The sequence below is a fragment of the Lepisosteus platostomus genome, chromosome 13 (assembly GCF_059453375.1).
Source record: "Lepisosteus platostomus isolate fLepPlt1 chromosome 13, fLepPlt1.hap1, whole genome shotgun sequence".
In the NCBI taxonomy this organism is placed as follows: Eukaryota; Metazoa; Chordata; class Actinopteri; order Semionotiformes; family Lepisosteidae; genus Lepisosteus; species Lepisosteus platostomus.
The window spans coordinates 26,615,030-26,638,733 of record NC_142623.1 but is presented as its reverse complement, the minus strand read 5'-3'; the positions used below and the strand labels follow the sequence as shown (position 1 = coordinate 26,638,733).

General features: G+C 36.0%; 1 protein-coding gene and 1 long non-coding RNA gene across 3 annotated transcripts; both read right to left on the bottom strand.

Annotated features, from left to right (window-relative positions):
* Nucleotides 1-11,035: 11,035 nt before the first annotated feature.
* On the bottom strand, nucleotides 11,036-13,220 carry LOC148650255 (uncharacterized). The gene is made up of 2 exons (XR_015926064.1): nucleotides 11,829-13,220; nucleotides 11,036-11,184 (listed from the first exon to the last, which is right to left on the bottom strand). It is a non-coding gene; the product is annotated as an uncharacterized LOC148650255 (long non-coding RNA).
* Nucleotides 13,221-14,671: 1,451 nt separating this feature from the next.
* Nucleotides 14,672-20,759, bottom strand: LOC148650254 (uncharacterized). Of its 2 annotated transcripts, XM_088603860.1 has the most exons (3): nucleotides 20,599-20,759; nucleotides 18,738-18,836; nucleotides 14,672-15,797 (listed from the first exon to the last, which is right to left on the bottom strand). In XM_088603860.1, exon 3 carries the CDS (start codon nucleotides 15,781-15,783, stop codon nucleotides 14,848-14,850), a length of 936 nt encoding a protein of 311 aa, XP_088459986.1. In that variant the 5' UTR covers nucleotides 15,784-15,797; nucleotides 18,738-18,836; nucleotides 20,599-20,759; the 3' UTR covers nucleotides 14,672-14,847. The 2 variants fall into 2 exon arrangements, with proteins under 2 accessions (XP_088459986.1, XP_088459985.1); XM_088603859.1 differs by lacking the exon at nucleotides 18,738-18,836 and having other exon boundaries at nucleotides 20,599-20,758.
* Between the last annotated feature and the right edge of the window lie 2,945 nt (nucleotides 20,760-23,704).

The following is a 23,704-nucleotide window of genomic DNA, read 5'->3' as shown; positions in this document are numbered from 1 at the left end:
AAGTTTGTGCACAGGAGAAAAGATGACTGTGGGTCCCAGCAAGTCAGGAAGAGGACCGGTTCGTTCCTGATAAAGCGCTAGTTCTGAATAGTGATTCAGCTGTCCACAGTTCCGACCTGTTCACGAGGCCTGCTGCTGGTGCTAACCTCGGGTGGATCCTCGGGTTACTCTCTGGCAACCTCCGCTCTAGACTCTTAGAACAAAGGAAAGTTCTGGCACTCGGACACACTGGCCGTTCCGTGGTTGTCCGGGCTGAGTCTCAGGATGGTCAGGAGGCGCGCTGCGAGAATGTCCTGCCCTTGGGAGCCTTCTGCTCCTGGGCCGTCCTGACCTGGAATTCTCCTTTGAATTCCCTTTAGAAAAGTCCACAGAATTCTCCTGAATCCCTGAATCTCTCAGGCTCTCTGTGTTGCCTGTTTTTACCTGGAGGAACTTCAGCTCGTTGATTGGCTGAAAGTTCCATGGGCATCAGAGTCCCACGTGGGTTACTCGGCCCTACCAGTCCCTGATTGGTTGATCAATGTGAGATATGAGTCACTTACTCCTGACACTTAGGAATGCAGTCCAGATGTCCAACTCGCACTCCCTAGACAGATAGGCACCAATGGATGACCATTGATCATGATAGCCAGGCTTAGCTAAGTGCATCCCCCTTTGGGAGCTATCAAAGGAAACCTTAAATCAGCCTGCATGAATAGTTTCTCTGTGGCTGCACCACAGAGATGAACAGAGAAATGGGGCCTCATTTGGGAAGGCTCAGAACACTTAATTCTTTCTTATTAATAAGCCTCGCCGCTTCACTGGAGTTTGTATGTCTTCCCTGTGTTTATGTGTTTATTGTGTTTATTTCCTCCAGGTGCTCTGGTTTCCTCCCACAGTCCAAAGACATCCTGGTAAGTTAATTGAATTCTAGAAAAACTGGTGTGAGTGTGTGTGTCTGTGTGTCCTGCTTTCCAGGTTAAAGCTTCCACTGCAACCCTGTAGTGGATAAAAGGGTTTAGAAGATGGATGGACAAATTGGTAAATTCTCACCCAACTAAAAAAATATCCAATATAAAATATTGTGAAAAGCAACGTATGGGTAAGACTTTTTTTGGTAATCAGATTATCATATTGATTGCCACATTATAAAAATGACAGCTCTCGAGTCATTTCAAAGGCAGTTCCTGGTGTGAAAGGCATAAAATGACATGGCATAAAATCTTCCTCTCTTTGAACAAAACAGAAACTATGAGGGGACAAGATTAATGTATTTCAAGTTATGAAATTAATTGACATAGGCAATATAAAGTACTAAAGTTATGAAATGGACACAAGTAGAAAAATAAAATGTAGTGCATTTTGGTCTGAAGAAAAATAAACTTCTTTGTAAAATTGTCATTGGGATCTGGAACAGATGGATTGGGATTAGATTGTTGAATCAAGAACAAGCTATGTCCCATTTTGTTGAATTACAAAAAATGCATACATATTTTTAAAATGAATATTTCTATAAAAAAAATTATCAATCCTTTATTAACCCTTTATATATTATGAACATACAACATCAACTGTTATAAGTGCAGTTTTCAGTTTTGGCTCATCATCCCTTCATATAAATGTGAACTTATGAGGGGTGTTTATTAACCATTAACCTTTACTAATCCTTCATTATTTATGAAAGGATAATACAGGATTAATAAAGGGCACAGTATTGAACCTTATTATAAAGTATTACCAAGGATACCAATGGGCACAACTCCATTAGAAGCAATATTTTACCTTTTCTGTCACAATGTTTTAACACTGGAAAGTCCCCCACCCCACTAGAAAAAAAATGTTCAAGTAATGAAAGAAAAATAATTCTGACACTGCATGCACTCTTCCAAAACACTCCCACAGAAAGACAAATGGAAATATAACAACTTATATACAAATATTGCAGATATGAATTCTATGTTTTCCGTTCTAATTGAACAAAGTGTATAGATGCCACAGATGATGCCATATAGATGCCATAGGGAACTGGATGCTTTGGGGATTTGAACAGCACACTCTGGTACTGCCATTATCTGCTGGGTGTCTCATTTTCTTTACTGCCCATGAGAACAATAGCTGTGATAGATCAACTATCACATCTCTGTGTGGAAAACAATCTTTGGCCTTTTGGTATTTTTTATAAGTTTCTTTCTTCTTGAATACTGCAAAAATAGATCACCTTCCAGTACCAGCCATTTGTACTGTGTCCAAGTAACCTATAAAAACAAATCAAATACTTCTTATCCAAACGTTTCCTCTTTAAAACTATACGTTCTGTAATATTTTCTTAATTTTTTGCAGGATGAAAATGAAAGAAAACTGAATGTTTCTCTTTGACCCCAATGCCATGTTTTACTGGAATGGCTTGTGTTTGTAAAAATCAATATCATCAATGGAGCAAAAAAGAACAATTCTTAATGGTATACTGTATGGTTCTGGCAGTGAGAATAGTCTATCCCTGGGAAATTACAACAGACATAGTATCACTGGTCTTATTTTAGTCTATTTTTTGTGAGATTTTAGAATCATAATGCAATGAACAACTTCAGAAAATTCCCTAAGCAAAGACAAATCTTTAACTTTAAAACATTATAATAAAGTGATTCTTCATTATTCCTATTTACAAAAATAACGAGCAATTAAAATAATAGCACTTTGCTTGTATTTCCCCTCTGATATAGACTAGGGGTTTATTATCACTTTTTGCTTTGCCAAGAAACAGCTCTGTTACGGGGGTTTTATGCTTCTTTTAATACCTGGAATAGACAAATACTTCATAGAACAAGTTAGTTGTATCAGTAGTATCTCTGTATCGGCCACAGGAAGGAAATAGGTTTACCTAAAGCTCTATCTCACATCACTTTTGCTCATGTGACACCTACTTTTTTCTGCTGCAGCAGCTACTTAATCTGCAAAATCTCTTATTATTGATACCCACAAAATACATAATGCAGGAGTGAGCTTTGCCTCCAGATCATTATCTGGTACTTCATGAAAGTGACTTATCGTAAAAAACCCAAGTAATGCGTGCTACTGTATGACACAGCAGCACACAAGATTACTGTATCAAGATGATAACATAAAATCAGATGTTTTATACTATATAATGCATGAACATTCTTTTTTTTTACAGTGAAGTACTCCATAAACAAAATGATAAAGAGGGCCCACAATAATAATTTCTTTTGTATTGTTAATGTAGGTAAATGTAGAATTTAAACATTTTTAGACCAGTAAAATCAAGCCATGTTTAATATGTGATCTACTGTATTATATACTGGTTTGTAGAATGAAGGCTTTAGTGAAAATTACCTTTCAGCTAAATACCTCAATAAGCAGAAAAATGATGAGCTGACAAAAAATGTGAACTGTTAGTCTTGTTACCTGAAATGAATTTAGTAATTACACATAAAAGCTACCTCAAAACATACATCAGATGTGTTAGTAGTGGTGTTTAATTGTTGTAGAAAGTTTGAACAGCACCAAAATGGATGTTAAATTGCAATTTGCAAAAACCTTCTTTCTTGTCCTTAAAGTGACATTTAAGGTTCCTCTTTTAAGTTGATCTAATCAATAAAAATTGTAATGTTTGTCATATGAATGTCTGCCATTTTCTTCCATGCCAAAAGTGACTGCTCTTCAGACTGATTTTTATTTCAGCTGTGACATCACTGTAAAATTGTTCAGTAATGATGAAAACCCATACAGAAGTATCATTGTTTTCTTCCCTGAATCAGAGCAAAGAACATTTGAATTGGACCTTTAGAGTCACACATTCTTCTCTTTATAGTTTCAAATAAAATCCTAATGACTAAGGACTCAAAATTCTCATCTTTAATAACAGGTTATTATGACCTAGCTTTCATTGTCCACAAAAACAATCTTTGTGTACTTTGTCTACTGAGATTCATTTTATTATTCATAGAAAGTGGCTGAACATATGAAATATATTGACATATAAGATATTTTGTTTTTTTACTTTTGCCATTTACAGTTTAATTAAGTGTACTTTTTATATCAAGTCATTTTACTTACTCAAAAGAGGAAGTCAGAAGCAGAGTTATACCACATTTGAAAACCAAAAAAACTGATTTACCAAAGTGGCAGTGCTCTGGCTTTTTAAATGTTACTTCCCTATTCTAGACAGCATGCTAATAAATTGAAGCTGTTACTGTAAAAGAGAAAGTCAGAAACTGATTTCAAAGTGTTGGGAAAAAATGTGATGTTAGGTTTATTTTTTATCCAGACACTGGTAGAGAAAAGGAAGTGGAATATTTTGTCTGCTTTGCCTTCTCTTTCAATAAACAGTGTCCGTGAATTTCTCACAAAGGTGAGCACAGAGTCAGTTTGGACAATTATCTCACAGTGTCATGTAGATGTTATGTAATTTTTCATCTTGTAAAGTTATAACTTCATAGCTTTAAATGTGTGCTTGGGGGAGTTATATTCTGTGGATAAGAGTGTACATATTTTGCAAAATCCTCATGGTTGAAAAACTGTTATTTTCTGTTGCTTTAAACTTCAGGTACTTTGGGATATTTCAAGAAAATAGCATAGCATAATATTTTCTGAATAAAGAGCTACTCTTCTGGCTTTACAATTTCAATAAGGGGGTGTAGACTTTTTATATCCACTGTAGTTAAAATAAGACAATTGAAAGAAATTACAAACAAGAGCAGGCCAAAATCAAGATAAATCATGTCAGACATTTTTTCTATCTTTAATGTGACCTTGCAACCAACAAAATTCAAGAGAAAAACAAATAGATAATAGAAAAATAATTTAAAAAAAAAACTAAAACACCCTGGTTGCATAAGTGTGCACACCCCCGCCCCCCCAACTAATACTTTGTGGAAGCACCTTTTGCATTTATTACAGCAGTAAGTCTTTGTGAATAAATCTCTATCAACTTTGCACACCTGGACTTTGCAATTTTATTCCATGGTTCCACCACCATGCTTCACAGTAGGTATGGTGTTCTTTGGATGATGATGATCTTTCCACCAAACATATATTTTAGATTTAAGGCCAAAAAGTTCACCCTTTGTCTCATCAGACCATAAGACATTTTCTCACACGTTAAGGGTGATTGAATGTATTTTTTTAGAAAATTTAGACGGGTCTGGATGTTCCTTTTTGTGAGAAATGGCTTCCATCTTGCCACCCTACCCTATAGCCCAGACGTGTGCAGAATACGGGAGATTGTTTTCACATGCAAGAAGTGACCAATACCGGCCAGAAATTCTTGCAGCTCCTTTAATGTTGCTGTAGGCCTCTTGGTAGCCTCCCTGATAAGTTTTCTCCTTGTCCTGTCATCAACTTTGGAGGGTTGTCCTGATCTTGTCAATGTCCCTTTGGTGCCACATTTTCTCCACTTGTTGATGATAGTCTTCACTATCATCAGTGCTCCATGGTACATCCAATGCCTTTGATAGTCTTTTATACCCCTCTCCTGATCGGTACCTTTCAACAATAAGATCCCGTAGATGTTTTGTCAGCTCCTTGCGGACCATGGCTATCCTAGTAGGATGCAACCACGAAAGTTTCAAGGCAATTCTACAGGAACAGCTGATTTTTATTTGGGGTTAATCAGAATCACTTTCATTGATGGCAGGTGTATGCTACTTACCTTTGGACATGATTTTGAATGTGATTGGTTAACCCTGCACACAGCTACAGCCCCCATTATAAAAGGGTGTGCATACTTATGCAACCAGGGTGTTGCAGGTTTTTTATTTCAATTATTTTTCCTAATTTTCCTTATTATTATCAATTTGTTTTTCTCTTGAATTTTGTTGGTTGCAAGGTCACATTAAAGATGGAAAAATGTCTGACATGATATCTGGCTTTACATCACAAAAACCTACAATTTCAATAAGGGTGTGTAGACAATTTTTATATCCACTGTATCTTTACAAAGTACAATACCCTCCAGGCAAACACAGTGACCTAATATTGAATTTCCAGGCAAGTATGGTGATGCGTATGGGTATGGATCTGAGCATGCAGTACAATTGTGACATCTTCTGTTATGCACTAAAATGACACCTAACAAGTACTATTATTTCACGTTAAACACCTAAACTTTAGAAGTTGTCCTTACTAGTTGAATAGCAGAAACATCATATCAGGAAAATATTTTCCTTTCTTATCTGTATCAATAATAAAATATATTAAAAACAATCACTGGAAAAAATCAGCAAGAGTTTCAAATGTTAGCTCTTGTAGGTTATGATACAATAAGTGCTTGTAAATAAGCTGTCTCACAGAAACATTGTTCAGCACATGTTTAAGTATCAGCAAATCATATTTGTGCTTTGCTGTGTGGATTCTGGTGTATTTCTCTAACCCCTCGCAGCACACTTGTCACTAAACGTTTTTCAGGACCCTATGCAGATGGCAAAATCCGGAGAGGAGTGAGACAAACACGGGGAAAAAGACTAGGATAGGGGCTGGAAGAAGAACAGGGGGGCGTGTCCAAGGTGCGCTGGTGCTTGGGGGGGGGGGGAGGGGGGTTGTGTCCCAAGGCAAACAAGTCCAAGGGGGGTCCGTTACGAAATCCATTGGAATGCAAATGTCCAGAGCTGGGTGGTCCATCCTTGACGAAGACAAGACGGAGTTAAAAGCTGGAATGGGATCCGGTGAAGGGTCAGTGGGATAAAAAGGGTAAAGGGACCAGGCATTCCCAGCCCCGGACCCAGATGCTTTTGAACCCCTCCTGGGCTCACTGGTAGGCGGGCTTCCGGGAGTCCATTTTCCAAAGCTGAGCCTGGAATGGTGGGAGCGTCTGGCTTTTAAAGGGGAAGGGCTGAACAGGATCAGGTGTGGGAAAATCAATACAAACGAGAAAGGGCTGGAGCGCCTTTAAGAGGAGGGACTTACGATTGTGACAACATTAACTGAAAGAGAGACTGGTTTCTTTTAATCTTAATCAAAACAAAGTTGGAAATTTTGATAATATGTAATTAAGAACTTATAGTCTTTAAAAAAATACTGTGGGCAGACACATTGAGTTCTCTGTGGCAGATAATGTTATCACTGATCCTGCAGCACATTAATAAATCTTATTTGAATTAATACGTAGGTAGGCACAAACTTTTGGTGTAGCAAATAAATGGCAAGGCTTTAAGAGTACTTCTCTTATTTTATTCATAACAGATTACAGAGCCACATCTGATATTTCTACTGAATATCAAATCTATGCAAGTGTAGTGATGTGAGGATTTTATTTTAATTTACTGTAACACTTGTTATTCTATTGTATTGTAACACTTGTAACATCAAATTGCGAGAGTACTAGATAACTTTTAGAAACCAATCAAACATAATAATTGACAGTATCACACATGGATTCTAAATATACGATATACAATTAATTGATACAACACCAAAAACATGTACCAAACAGCAAACACAATATAATATATTTGTATAATGATCTGTTATAAAAGGATGATTGTTCACTGAGGGATTACAAAGTGAAGTTAATAACTTTAGAGTTAAAATACATTGACTATAACATATATTATGATCTACCTCATAGGTTTTAGCAGTCTCATATACTTACAGTAGATTCATATTTGCAGATACAAGTAAATATGCATTTACTATCATGAACTGAACGTGGAACATGTTTGGAATAATAGTTAAACTCTCAAGAATTATAATATAAATGAAGAAGATATATACTCAAAGATCCATTGGCCAAACAACCGAGCTTGGCTGGCTCAGTTGGTCCATGATTTAACTTGGAAATTGCTCAATCTATCTGGTAGTGTGCCACAGTGTGTGAGAGGAGAGAGAGCTTTGTCTAGTATTAAAGCAGCTCTGCAAGGAAGTAGGGTTGCACTGGCTTCTGTCTTTAAAAATTGTATTTAAAGCAGTCTGTGCACAGTTGTCTTCTTGGATCTGGCCACAATATAGACCGGTAGGGGAACTGGGTTCAGGTAACTTGGTGCTGAATATGCTTGTTTATTCAGAATGTCGACAATAAGAGTCCAACTGTCTTATTTTGTTGATCGGGCAAATACAACAGGGGATTTTTTCTGTTTTAGAAATAATATCTTTTTTTGGAATTCTGTAGTTTACTGACCTACTCTCTCTTCCTGGTATCTTGGAAAAAAGTTTAAGTCCAGACTGCTTGCAGTTGTGTGTTGGAAAAGTCAGATTGCTAGTTTAGTTGGAGAGAGAAAAGCCAGTGACCTCACCAATGAAAAATGCATTGGGTGCAAGCTTTTAAGATGCAAAATTACAGCTGGTGATTTGTCAGGAAATTATCAGGTATAGTTATGGTTTCCACCCTGAAGTTCCCCCATTGGTGAATTTTCCTTTGGGTGATGAACAGAGACTATATATAATTTATCAGAGGGGTCTCTATATCCCCTTAACAAGCGATGACAGGTCAATTACCAGGTATGCAATACCTCACTATTTTATATAAAGCTCACTATTTCATATGCTTCAAATGCTTAATTTATTTAATGGGGCTCATGTATGGTGATACACTTAGTGGACTCGGCACTGATTAAACAAAAGCTTCAGCAAACCCATAGAGGGTGGGTGATTTGCAGTTGATGTAATGGTTCAAATTTTGATTCAGTCTAGGTCTTTGGTGTAAACATTCTATAATTAATAATGCATATATAGTAAACATTTATCAAAAGTGTCTTGCACAGAATAATGAAAACAGTAACAAAAAACAGTGGAACAAAATAATAACCATAAAAACAGTCTATTGAAATTTCTTCCTTTGTTGTTTATCAAGGTATATGTAGAATGAACAGGGGAATTAAAGTTCATACAGTAGATGTACTGTAAAATAATATGAATGACTGGAAGAAACAGCAATAGTCATAACTAGGGCTTAAATATCACATGTGAAAACTCTAATATAATGTGCATCTGTTAAAATATGAGAATCACAACTATGTTTTTTCTCTTGGAAAGGATGTTTTGAACTGGAGCTGTTAAACTCATACCTGCTATTTAACTCTTGGGAAATATGTGTATGTGTTTTTTCTGTCTCTATGGTTACAGTTGTCAGTATCCAGGGAAAGTAGTCCTGCAGTTCTTCAAAGGTTTTTCCACCTGCTTTATGTAATTGCCAAAACTAATCATGGTTAAACTTAGATTACTGTTCATGTATTTCTTCACTATTTTTCACATAGTTTACATTTATAAAGTCTAATTAATATGTAGGCTTCATGTTGCACACTGATAATATTCACCATTGCTCCAACAATGTTATACCATTCTTCATAGTCCCTCTGTAACCACATAATACAGTATGAGACTAATTTAAAAATTGCAAAGATAATTAAGTGAAATTCTTTTTTCATAAAAACTTGAATGTTTTAAAGATTGCAGTAAATATTGCAAGCCCTACCAGTCAGATGTACAGGACAAAAAAACAACATGTTCTACAACATGTACCTTGATACACAACAAAGGAAGACTAGACCAATGGTGTCTTGTTTCTCATTATTTTCTGATTGATACAGGTTTCATCTGCTTTTGTGCCTGGATACATACAACTGTTACCATAGCAACAGAAAGAACCTACAGCTGAGTTACAAAGAGGTAAGATGTGCATATCAACTGGAGGTCTCAAGTTCTTATTCTGTAAAGGTCAGAATCTTAAATGTTTTCAGTGATTAATTTTATCCATGCATACTGAAGTTCAAAATTGTTTTTTTTCCATTGCTGCTATGTGATAGCAATAAAATAGTTTTTTTTCCGTAGAGCATAATGTGAGCTGCCATGATTCTTATAATGCTTTATATTCCTCTATTGGTTTGCCCATAGGAGATATGGAACTGGATATAAAATTGTACTGTCCATTTGTTTTTCAAATTAGAGAAAGTATCCCCTATGTACCAACTAAATGAGTAAATAATATTAATAATAGCTTTTTATGTAGTTTGGTCAAATTCTAATGAATGCAATGAAATGATGAATATAAAGTGTACTTAATAGCACACTTTAATGCTCGTCGTCTAAGGCACTAGATTACAATATTACAATAGTTCCGTCTAAATGGTAGCTAATGCTACAAGATAACAAATACAAGGGGCTAGTCCATTTAATTTGTTTCTCTTTGCTGTTAACTTGCCTCGCTGTGAAAATGAGAGCCGTGGTAATAAGGTCAAAACTGCCAAAATTCCCAAAAAGGATTCAAGGACCCCCAAAACACTGATACAGATTTCTTCAATAATATGTATAAGTTTTGTTTAATATGTTCGGATATGCAAGCTTTTATAAGAACACCAATCAGAGGACGTTCGCACTCTGTGGTGGGCTGCGGAAGATGTTGCACCGACCCGGAAGGAGTAGCCTGAGGTCAACTGCACTATGAATGGGAACTGGTAGTCACTAGCCACTTGCTTATGTGTGCTACAGCAGAATGGATGAGGATGGACTCCTCAATGGAACCCCCAAAGGAAGAAAAAAAATTCAGCTAAAGTGTGATCTGGAAAAACAACAGTAGTTACTGTAAACTGATGATCTAAAAGTGATGATCCTGAAGAACGACAGCAGTTACTATAAATCAATGTACTTAAAGTGGAGATACCGAAGAACAGCAGCAGTTGAAGTGATGGTCCTGAGGAGAGAAGAGTTGAGGGCTGACACCCTGCCAGCTGAAGGGAGTAAAGAGGGAGGACACCTGTTGCTGTGGCTACATGGACCGTGTCCCAGTTGCAGGCAACAGAGACAGCAGAGACACCGAGAGGTGTGAATGAAAAGCCCTGGCCCAGTGTAGACTGTTCACTCTCAGCTTCAGGACAGATCAAGCAGGTAGTTCCAGGTAGAGGTAATAACACTGGGAAAACTGGTTAAAGTGCAGACTTTGAGGCCGGTGCAGGGTGCAGGTTGTTTTCCTGGGAAAGGTTGATGTCAAAGAGCTACTTGTTAAAGATGAAGTGTAAAGTCTGATGAGACCAAAACACCAACAGTTAGATAATACTGTATGTGGATATAGTGGGGTTCAAGAGGCAAAAAAATATTCATAAGACTGCTGAATTGTTCACAATTCTGTTTAATAATTTAATTTATGGTGAAGTCAAACTTTCATATCAGACCATGATAGGTTAAGTTGTCATTCAATTAATAATCCATTCTTAGCTTGCATTGTTAAAAAGAGCATTCAAGAGCACAATGTTAGTTTTTCTAGGTGATTTTTGGAGGACATCATTATTAGAATTATTTTTGTTATGTTCTAGGATGTTGTTGTCCTCTTTTACAACAATCTAAGACAGTATCATTGATAATTGTTTTATTTATATGCAAAAGATAAGTTAAAGAAACACTCTGTCAAAACAGCATGTAAGCATTTGCTATGACCCCATGGGCCTATGTCTTGGGGTAAAGGGGTGTAACATTTAGGATAGGTTTGGATGCAGGTGGGTTTCTGGTGAGGGACTTAGGGAGCATGACGACAAAAGTTTGGAGCAAAAGTGATTTATTTTTAAAAAAGTGAATAAATGATTGGTATGTATCAGGACACAATAACACACAGGGAAAAGGAACTTGAGCGGTGCCAAAGGAAAGAAAATAACAAAACCAAACAGATCTAGCTAATACAGTGAGGTCTAACCTAACTAACCCAAACCAAAAAAAATCAGGTCTTCTGCGTTTTCATGCGCCCTAACTTCCCTACACTGAACGAACCAGGACCAAAATGGGGGTGGCACATGCCCCTAACCTAGTGCGTCTAGACAGAAAACAACCCTACGAGTGAAATATATATCCGACGATCTTACTTATTACCTTTTTCCAAAGTGTACATCAAATTCACATTAAAACACAAATACGAGTGAGCAAATTGCACAATAGTGGAAAACAGGTAATAGGCGAATACACAATACACAAGCCAGGAACGGGGTATAATGAGAAGTAATGAGCAGGGTAATAGTTCAGGTGGGTAGCTGCGTCAGCATGCGTAGGCTGCAAAGGAACAAGTAATAGGTTTTTTTCCATGCTGAAAAAAAGAAGAAAGAGAACACAACGTTTCGGCTGTGGAGCCTTCTTCAGGTGTAGAAGGCCTTCTCACACCTGAAGAAGGCTCCACTGCCGAAACGTTGTGTTCTCTTTCTTCTTTTTTTCAGCATGGAATAAACCTATTACGAGCAGGGTAATACAAGCACAAACAAACAAACAAAAAAAAAATTTGAACTTGAGGTCTGGTTGCTGATTGGCCGGGAGTTGATTGACGATGATGTCACAACTGCAGTGATGGTCTAGTGATGGATTAATGGGGGGGGGGTGCCTGAAGGAAGTTGAAAAAAAAAACAAAACAAGGACAAGGACACGCACGGTGACATAACAACATTCTTTAGAAGTACTCACTGCATAAAACATAAACTAATGTTAAGTTAATAAAGAGTCCTTCAAACTGCTCTTAATTATGTAAAGATTTAACTGAATTAACTCTAATAATTTGTTTTTTTTTCAATTATTGCTATAGAGCATGATTTACTCTTAGTTTTCTGAGAGGCTTTGCAAAAATATGCAGATGCCGGTCTCTGTGGAGATAAATACATGTAATAAAGAAGAAATTATTAATGTTTCTTCTGAAAGATTAGAGGCAATCTGGCCAATCTTACATGTTGTGAAAGTGAACTTAAAAATAGGAATGTTGTGTTTGTTAAACTTAAAGAACAACAGATCAGCCATTGATCATGAGGGACATTCCTAAGACTCAGATATGCAGGACAGGTTTGATTATAAAATATAGTACATTCAGAAGGAACCCACAGAATATTAGTAGTGCTTCTGTAGATCATTTTCCTTGTCTGGCCATAAACAGAACCAAAAAAATGTTTTTTTTTACTGAGTTAGAGTGGACACGAAGTACAAAAAAGATTTCAGAACACTTTATTACATCTTTGTCACAGTTCTGCCCCTTTTCTCTTACACAGAGCTAATGTCTTTACATACAAACCATTTATTGTATTGAGACAAATGAGACAAGACTGTTCACACCATGTGGGGTGCTCGTCTAGTGTCTATGAGAAAGATGAATACAATGGGATTTTATTCTAGGGTAACTTCCAATACTCAATTCAGGGCATTTAGAGTCACAAATAATTTCACAGCATGATTTCACATTTGCTGTGTAGTCAAAAAAGAAGCCCACAGTTAAGATACTGGAGTCCAATAGAAAATTCAGTATGAAATTAAATATTTTCCTCTAGATTCTTCATTTGTCTCATTATATAATGAATATTAATCAATATACTATTTTCATTATGAAACAGTTGTTTAAGATTGAAATGAAATCATCAGACTGTCATTTACTAATCTAGAAAGTAAAATTGTTTGATCATCTTAACTATCTAATTTCAATCATCAGATTAACTCATTTTCATTTAACAAAAACTCCTTAAAATAGAGTATCGAGATAATTTTTAAGTGCTCTACATTTCTAAGATTATACTTTACTCACAATTTTCTCATTAGTAAATGGTACTTAATAAAAAAGGGTGCAGATTTTAACATTCTGCAAATTGGTTTGTTTACATTAAAGTACTGTACTTTAATGCTCAGTGTAATACTTCTGCATATTTTTATTTGGAAATTATTCATATAATTATGTTACTCTATATTGGGCGGAATGAATTAGAAGCATTTGAATAATAAATAATGATGGAGCTTCTCTTCGTTTCATGTTAAATAACTGATTTGTATCTCTGAAAAAGCATGCTGTACATGAGATTTGTGTTTGTGTACCACTCAGTCTCAATAGTCCCAATTTTGTATATTGCTAAATTTTTTATGCAAGCTTAGAGAACTGACTTGGCCTCATTTCATTCCTTACTTGTTGCAAATATTTTCCTTGATGTGAAAATCATTATACTGTAAATGGTTATATAATTTTTCTTAAATATTTTACCCCATTTGGATTTTGATTAATAATTCTGTTGTGTGAAGCAATGCATATGACCACACTACATACTGCCAGTTATAAAAAAAATTGGTGGAAATTCAAAACAAGCAAGTAATTGTGGAAAATTATGAATGGTGCTTTTTCAAATGTCAGTGCCAGTTTTCCAAAGTTAAAAGTAACATCTTACCACACGAGCATCAGCATGGTTTGAACAAATTAAAGTCTTATCCCACACAGTACTATCTTGTATTTACTCAGATTTAAAACTGAGCCAACAAGAAGGGCATAGCCAGCTTCTTTAGTTATATATTAGCATAATACATGAGATAAAAAAATGATCATGGTTCAAGGAGAAAACTTCCAGTGGTTTGTTTTAATCTATAGTTTTTAAAAGCCATTTTTAAATAAGAAACACATTGCACATAAGAGTTCATTAGTCTTTAAAAGCTGACTACTTCACATCCGTTCAGATGATCATCAAAAGTTAAATATTACAGAGGAAATCTCACATATAGTGCCATTTCTTAATTCAAAATATTAATTCATTAAAATGGGTGCTAAGACAATAATTTAAATCTGTTGTCTATGAGAGATTTATATTAATACCAATATTATTTATACCAGAACAACGTCTGGGTGTTTGATTAAATGTTTCTTGGTCATAAAAACGCCAATGTCTGTGTGCCCTACTGTGAAAGTGTCGGCATACAATATATATCTTTTTACAAATTTTTAGATCAGAAATAATTGAATCTCGTAGAAACACTGTCTCAGTCCAGTTTTTCAATGCAATTTCATTCCTTCTGAAGAGACCTTATAAATAAATCTTTTGTGTGGAGAGATGATAGAAACTAAAAATTAGCAGTGTGAACTTTGTACAATCTGAATTGAACTTTGAAAAAGTAATTTAAAAAAAATCATAGTATACGAGTCATTGTTCACTTTTACATCTCTGCAATGGCTGGCAGCATACAGGCTCTTATCCTGGCCTCTTTCCAGGCGCTTTTACAATCTGCTATCCAGCTAGAGATCATATTCTGCTTGTCTGTCTGACCAAAGCAGGAGCCAAAGGACCTTTCATTTCTAATGCTGGAGTTACACTTTGTTTCAGAGTGGCAGAGGCTCTGGGATCTCCTGGGTGGAGGTTTCATCACACTGGGCTTCTTGTCTTTAGGAGGATGAGGCCAGACCTGGCCAGTAAGACTAGTCCAGATGGAATCGTCACTGCTGGGAGTTTCTCGAGTTGCCGGGCCTTCTAACTGCAGTTCAGGGCAGCTGATCTTCCGCTGCATGGGACGAGGAGAGCAGAGTTGTGGGAAGCTGTTTGCCCGTTGGCGGCTGTGAGAGGCCTCCACAGTTTTAAGCTGTGAGTGCCCCTTGCTCCCCCAGACATCGCCTACCTCTGTCCTCTCAGTCAGCTTTCTGTTGCTCTTGGTGCCTTGGAGACAAGATGCATTATGTTGTCCATACAGGTATTCCAAGGGGTCTGCATTGGAGCTTTTATTGAGCCTCGGGTGAACACCCTCTAAAGCGAGAAAAGGGGTAAAAATGGGTGCTTCCTTGCTGCTGGTGTGGTAATGCACCATTTGATTCAAGAGTGGTGCTGAAGCTGGAAGTTTTGGTAATTGTGGGCCAAGTCTGAGAGCATCCAGTTTGTTGAGGCTCACAATTTCACACAGTGGCTCCTGCAGGACTGGGAAAGTAGGTCTGGCCAGTTGACAGATGGATTGCAGATAGTCCTCTGAAGAGAGGCAGTCAGAGTGGATGTAGAAAGCATTGGAACAAGTGCTGGCATGATTCATATCCTGTAGGATTTCTTCATAAACCTCACAGATGGTGGGGAGGCGCTTAGTGGTGAGCAGCCTGGACCGAGGACGCATGCCTGTTGGAGAACCTGAAAAATTAAAATTAAAAATAATTTGCATAAATATCTCTGTAATCTGACTTATACAATTAGTGATAGTAGTGTTTCCTGAATGACTGAGACCCATGCTTTCTCTGTCTCAGTTCTGCATTGACAAAATCTTTTAATAAGTCAAAAATGGAAAAACAAATCAAAGTGATACAGAAAGCTATATATTGGAAATCCATACAGCCATCAAATGTTGGTGCAGAAAGTGATGTTCTTGAAAATCTGCTAATGGATAAGAACTGGAAAATGTTGTAGAAAAATTGGGCAGGTTTTCTATGTAGTGTACCAAGAACAAAATGTTTGTATTAATCTAAAATGATTTACATTTAAAATGTAGGTAAATCATATTCTCAGCAGCTCATCAGACCAGGGCTTATCATGGTTTCCATGGCATTAAGCAAGCAAAGAGCACATGACCCCCCTCAGAGATGGGATGCCAATCCATTGCTGAGTCTTCCTCCAGTAATTGTTGACCCATCATGCATAAAGCGGTAAAGTGCCAACTTCACGGTACAATAGCAAGGTCTTCAGTAGGGGCTTGAATCCACAATCCACCATTTATAAACCCAAGAACTTGCTATGCAGCCCCAATTAATTGCTTTTAATTTACAGGTAAAAACAATGTGTATTTTTTGCTGGGCAAGTTTACCTCAATCTCTCATATTTAGTGTTGCTTTTTTCCCAAATTGGGGCATTCTAATTGGTGATTAATTAGATTGCCTGTCATCAGCAACTTCTCAGAGAGGTTACTTTGTTATAGTGTTGATGTTTTGGAGGGGTCTTAAGTGCATTCGTGACTGATATCTAAGAAATTCTATCTGGAACAGCTTTTCCTTTTTACAATATACTGAATGCTGTTTTCTACAGCATGTTCCTTTTTCTCTCAAATTTGCATTTAATGGTATAGATCACGTATATGTTTTATATAGGTGTATTCTCTGACATGACAAAAACAACATTTGATAATGGAGGTTTACTGAGGGTACAGTTAATGAATAAGTTTGTTTCCCAGTTATTAATTTGTTGCAGCATGTTTGTACAAGACTGCAGCCTCTTCGCTAGGGTAATAAATACTAATTTATTGGTTCATTGTTTTGTGATGCATTAAAAGAGACAGGTTCAACATGCAAAGTCACAAAATCATTTTTTTCTGAATGTGATCTGATCCAAGGTCTCTGAAAAAGAGCCGCTTGAAAAGAGAAGGGCATTGATTTACTAGAACCCCTCCCTGTCCCCATCTCACTCCACTAACATAACTTTCATCCATGCTTAAGTTTGATTAAGGAGGCTAAACCATCATTAAATTAGAATATATTCCTCTCCCACACCTACAAACTGTAATTAATTGTACCTAAAGAGGCTCCATCAGTGCTGCTGGCAAATGCCCCACACAGGAGGTGCTGAGACTCAGATAAAGTGAAACACTTATATTTCAGGGAGGTATACAAGAGCTTTCATCAAAGTTCATTGTTTTACAGTATGAATACTTTTAAAAAAATATTTCAAACAAGAAGGATTCTTGACTGAGACACATAAGACATAGGCTTACAGTGCAGTTACATTTTATCATGAATGCCTATAATTTGAGAATAACATGTTATAAAATTACACTCAATAAGTAATGAACCAAGATAATTAGCATGTGCACATTAATCCCGCAGGTATGATTGTGATTAACCGCTAGAACTTTAAAAGAAAAAGCAGACAGACACTGATTCAAAAGGGACAGTGTGCAGTATAGCCAATGATTAAATCAAATTCCCCATTTGTTATGGCATGGTTATTTAATAATTTCAGAACAAATATCAAAGATGTTTACGCAAATGCTTTTGCAATGACCTTTTCTTTTTGTTTTCTCAATTTTTCAGAATCTAGGCAAATTAAATAATGAAAGTTTCATGCCAACTTTGAGCATTAAAGAGAAGTTTGTCTCAAAATGAGCACTGTTCACCAAATCTTGTATATTCATAGTCCATGAAATCAATCTGCTACAAAGAGCTCTAATAAATTATCAGCATTTTCTTTGGCGGCCTGTAAACTTCACGAGTGTTTTGGACCTTTAGATGTTAATAATAGGTGCTCCAGTGTTGATTTCTTAAGTGGCAATATTTAGAATAAAGATTGTAAACACATAAAAAATAAACAGGTATTGTTTAGAAGAAAGAGTACTCATACTGCCTGTATGGACCAGATTTCTTTTCTCTTTATGGTAATAAAGCAGTACCATTAGAATGAGACAAACATCATCATCAGATGCGTGATAAAGATAAATAATAATAACAATACAATAAAATTATATAAATACAAGTTAATTTCGTTTAATTGTACCTAGTTTGTGTACGACAAAGGACTTTGCCCTCTGTGAGGTAGAGTTTATATTTAGATAATGCCATATCTCTTTTCCTTTTGGGAGTGACCTTGATCTAGATTGCTGTGCTTTCTGGTGCATAAATAATTACACCAACATCATGCAGAGTAGCATGTTACTTAAGTCCTATTGTCCAATACTAGCATAGCAGGTTTGCGTTCAATTCTTCGGAACATCATCATCATCATCATAATAAAATTAATAATAATAATAATAATAATAATAATAATAATAATAATAATAATAATAATAATAATAATAATAATGTAGTTGTAAAGGTCTAACATGCATTTCTGCTTTGAAACCCTCCCCCTTACTAAATCTACATTTATTTGTTAGTAAAAATAATTCAGGATTGTCTAGCTAATGTTAGTTTTGCATTTGCTTTTTATTTTTTCTGCGGGGGGGGGGTTGTCTATCGAAGCTGTTCTGCAAAAGCACACCAAGACAAAAGCTCCCTTTGTGATTGTCTTGAATCCTATTCAACCTTGAAACAAATTCCTATAACCACACATAAATTCCTTCCCTCCTGTTTTGGCAATAGTGTGTCTCACCTGGTTTGTGTGTTGAGTTAATTTCTCTAGCGCTGGTTCCTCTGTTGATACCCAGCCTGCTGTCTAAGAGCTCTGTGATGCTTGCCTGAAGCTGATACGCTGTTAAGTTAGAATGTGCATACAGTCAACCAGCTTGCAGCCAGCAACTGCAGCAGAAATGATTTCTTGTTGCTAAATATAGCACCCTGGCCACTTCCTGTCCCTGAGTACTATGATTTGGTGAATGGATTTTATTGAGGCTGATGGAGAGGGAGAGAGAGATTGGCAGCAGTAATTACCTGCTCATGACAGAGAACCAGCGCATGCGCTGGCATTTTATCGAATAGTGAGTTTTCTTCTGTTTTAATCTTTTTTCCTGACATGCATCTTGCAGAAAAATTGTATACCTGCAGGAATGTCTTAGAAAACTGTATAACATATATTGATATAACATGTATAACATATGTACAACATATTGTTGAAGGGGTTAAGGATTAATTGATCTTTTTCTGAAAACTGCAGAAATAGAATATTACAGATTCTCAAATAATAAAATACACGATCTTACATAATTTCTATGCATGCCACTGTTAAACCCCAGGTAAAGTAATCGAAATTTATGTAACAATAACAAATAGCACAGCTTTTATCTACTCTTTTAGACAGATTAGAGAATACATATGTAATCATGTGTTCCACTAGACATTTTTATACATAGCAGCCAGTTCAGTCATTGTAGTGACAGACCAAACACGTGGATTGGAATAATGCATGGACTAAACTACATTGCTACATCTACATTGTGCTGCTACAAAGCAAAAAGTAAGGAGTTCCTAAAAGATAGTTACATGAAGAGATTATAAAGAGTTCTTTTCATGTACTGAAACAGCTATTTATCGACAGTCTCACCCTCAAGAACTGTCTTTGTGTCCCGTGTTACTTATCAGTGACCAGGCATTATTTTTCTACATTTCTAAGAATCTGATGATTTTCAGAGACAGTGGGTGACACACCACACACTTACAGTGGCTACTTTTGTCAAGAGTTTGATGATGAGCACAATCACATGTGACTTTACATTTCTGAATGTACTGTACTTCTGTGTATAATATAATACAGTATATTCCCGGTATCATGACAAACGATATTGTACTTAACTGGCTGATGTTATTTCAGATTTAATTTACCTCAGTTCTTACTGTAATTATGATATAAAGAAAATAGTGTGTTAAAGTACAGTACAGTATATATCAAATATACCTTTGCCTTTGCAAAGAAATTTCCTTATATTTAATAAATAAGGTTTCAGATGAACCAGAACTCACTGCTAGTTCCATACAGCAATAAACTAATGTAAACACATCAGTAATAAATCATGCAAACTGTTTAAAAAGAAAACACTGTGAGAACTGTTATTCTTATTGGGGATGTTCATGTATATTTTGTATTTGACCTATTTTGGCCTCAGAATCTTACTATACTAAAGAGAGCAGAGCTGACAATGCTAAAAGTGGTTAGAATTCCTCTTAGGACTGTAAGAATTGTTATCCTTATCTGGGATGTTCATATATAATTTGTTCGTATTTCTATTTTGGTTTCAGAATCATATGATGCCAAAGAGAGCAGAGCTTACAATGTTAAGAGTGGTTAGAATTCCTCTTATGACTGTAAGAATTGTTATCCTTATCTGGGATGTTTATATATAATTTGTTCGGATTTGACCTATTTTGGCTTCAGAATCGTATGATGCTAAAGAGAGCAGAGCTTACAATGATAAACGTGGTTAGAATTCCTCTTAGGACTGCCAGGCTTCTCTTTAGCAATAAAAATATCTCTGTGAGAAGAGAATAGTTTTAACAAAGGGAGTAAAAGAGAAATTTACCTGTAAGTGAATTTCCTGTGCTTTATGTGCTTCTGTAGCCCAAGATGAGATGAGAATAGAGCTTTCACCGGCCCCTTTGTCCTTTCCTTCCAGTTCTGCAGAAGTAGCTGAGATTTGCCTGAGTGGAGAATACTGCAGGGGAGTTCTGTTTGGGAACCACGGCTTTAGAGCTGGTATTTATAGACTGCTCATCCTGTTTTAATATGCACCACTAGGGGGAGGGAAGGGGAAAATCAACATGATGTGTCACTTTAAAAGGCAAAGAAATCTGTTCCTGCTTGTTTCTTTCTTTCTCTTCTTATTATTAAATTAATGTTTCAGGTCAACAGTGGTCTTTTTTCTTTCCTTTTGATGAAGTCCCAAAGGGTTACCTATCTTAGAGGATAATAAATGTTCTACAGTCAAAGGGCATTAAGAATAACTACAGAAAGAATGCAAACTACATGTGTTTTTAAAAATCTCTTGTCTTGTCCAAAAATATTTTAAAAATTTGAAATATATGTATAATGTATAGTAATGTACATTATTATGAATTTGTTCAAGTAGGTAGCTGCGTCATCATACGTAGGCTGCAAAGGAGCAAGTAAAGGTTTATTCCATGCTGAAAAGAGATGAAAAGAAACGTTTCGGCTGTGGAGCCTTCTTCCGTGTGACACTATTAGACACTATTATGAATTTGTTGTCTAAATTCATAATAATGTACAGTACTATACATTATACAGATATAGATTTTTTGTTTTCACCATAAAACTTTGCTTCAGGATATGCTACTGCGAGAAATAGTCAGGTAAGTGGGCTATGAATTTGTGCCTAGTAAGAAGATTCAAAAGCAAGTTTATGTAAAAGCCAATAATAATATCAACACCAACAATAATCTGAAGAAATATACTTAAAAAAAAACAAAAATGGATGTCTTGCGTGGTGCATGTATGTTACGTGTTTAAATATTTAACCTAATTAAAGCCACAAAATTGTTTTAGATATTAATGAGCCTTTAAATCTGTATTTTTAATCATTTTTAAATGTCAACAAAAATGATTCACTCAATATTTACTAATGCATGGAGACACATGGGTTGTGCATGGAGACTTAGTATTGTTTTTTAAAGATCTTGTTTGCTTGTTTGCTTTGGCCTTTACATATATATATGTTTTAAGTCAATTGAATTAGACTACCTTCAGGTATACTGGAAAATGCACTGCTTCTTCATTAACTTTAGAATGAAGCACATTCCACTGAAAATGTTTCATAGAATATTCCAAACCTCAATCATTTTAATTCTAAATAATTGTTCTGTGCTCCTGGGATTAGAGACCCTTTACTTAAAAAAAGGACCCCAGTCTGTGTGCCAGGTATTGCTCTCTGTCATTACCAAATTCTTATGTTGAGCTGTGCTCCAAAGTATTGACATGGAGGCTTGACAATGCTATAAATAAATCCAATTATACATCATGACCAGACAAGATTTGTCAGGAGTCGGCATGCAGACAGATAACGTTCGCCGCCTTCTTCATATCATCCAAACTACCAACACTGACAAATTCTGCTATTTTGTTGCTGAATGCTGAGAAGGCTTTTGACCATCTGGAACAGGGTTATCTTCGGACAGTTTTAGATCACATTGGGCTAGGTACAAAATGATTAAAATCCTGTATTCAAACTAGGTGGTTGAGGTTATTATGAATGCTCTCTCCTTTCCCCAGTTTGCTATATCCAGGGGTACTCACCAGGACTGTCCACTCTCACTATTGCTAGTTTGCATTCTCTTTAGAATCCCTAACACAGGCAGTGTGTCCATCTGCAGTGCAGCTGATGCACTCCTGTCCCTGGTGCCAGTGGGTCTTTGTCTTTCCTATCTCTGCTCGAATGGAGCTATTTATTGATTGGATCTTTGATAGCACAGAAGGGAATCCTAAGGTTCTGGGAGACAACTGTTGAAATCATAAAAGCTTTGTTGGTCCTGCTGCCATCCTTTTAGTTACTGAGTTGATTTTGCACAATCACTGGGACTGGCTATTTGGGAAGGTATAAGTTCTGTTATGAAAGAAGAAAACATAATTAAGATATACAGTATTAAGTTATAATTGTAAATATCAAAATGTTAAACTCAGTATGCTGATATTTACAGTAGCACAGGTTGAAGATAAACTACAACGATCAGTCACTTATTCTTAACCACAGAGGTTACTATATTCTTTTCCCAAATTAACCCATGTGACCCAATGAGATTCTTGAGAGATGACAGTCATGCAGGTATTTGTATGTGACCGACTGTTGCTATAGCAAACTTACTGTAGCCATGGTAAAATGTTCCTGTTGAAATGTTGTAATTCCTGTAGAAAAGCCAGCAGATGCATTTTAATTCCTAAGGTTTTATACAGAGTTTACTTTCATTTTTTTGTTGCTAAGGAGCCTATATTTCTTGAAGAATAAGTTGTAACAATTGTTCATGATAAATAGAGAAATACTGTATGGTACATTTCTATTTTAAACCATTTAAATGACTATTAGTAAATTATTTGAAATACTTTTACAGAATTTGAAATGGGATGATAAAATATTGTGATTGATTCAGATATGTAGATCTATCTATGTTGACATATAATGTATATATAAAGAAACTTGTCATACTGTAAGTAAATATGCACAATTATTAAGAAATACATGTTCATTCACTATACAAATTTATAACCATACATACATACATACATGGACCATGTGGCTGACTTTTGATACTTATTGTCTAAAATATTGTGCAAGATTTCTGACACCAATTATTTTTACTTTGAAAAAGAAATTACTGAAGTATTTAAATAAATAATGCTATTCAGTGATCTGTGGTCCCTTAGTGTGGTGAATTGTAAGTAAATTGGTTTGTTGAATCATATTATTCCTGTGATTTTGTGTGTATAAAAGTTAAACAAGCATTTTCATGTTCTATACTGACGCATTGTGAAGTTTTTGGAGATCAGAAACAAAAAAATATGGAAGGAAGATATTGATGTCAATAGGACCCAGGCATAATGTTCCTCTTCACATGATCTCTGTTTTATATGGTATAAAAACAGACTTGTGTAGAAAAACAAACTAGACTAGAAAAAAAAAA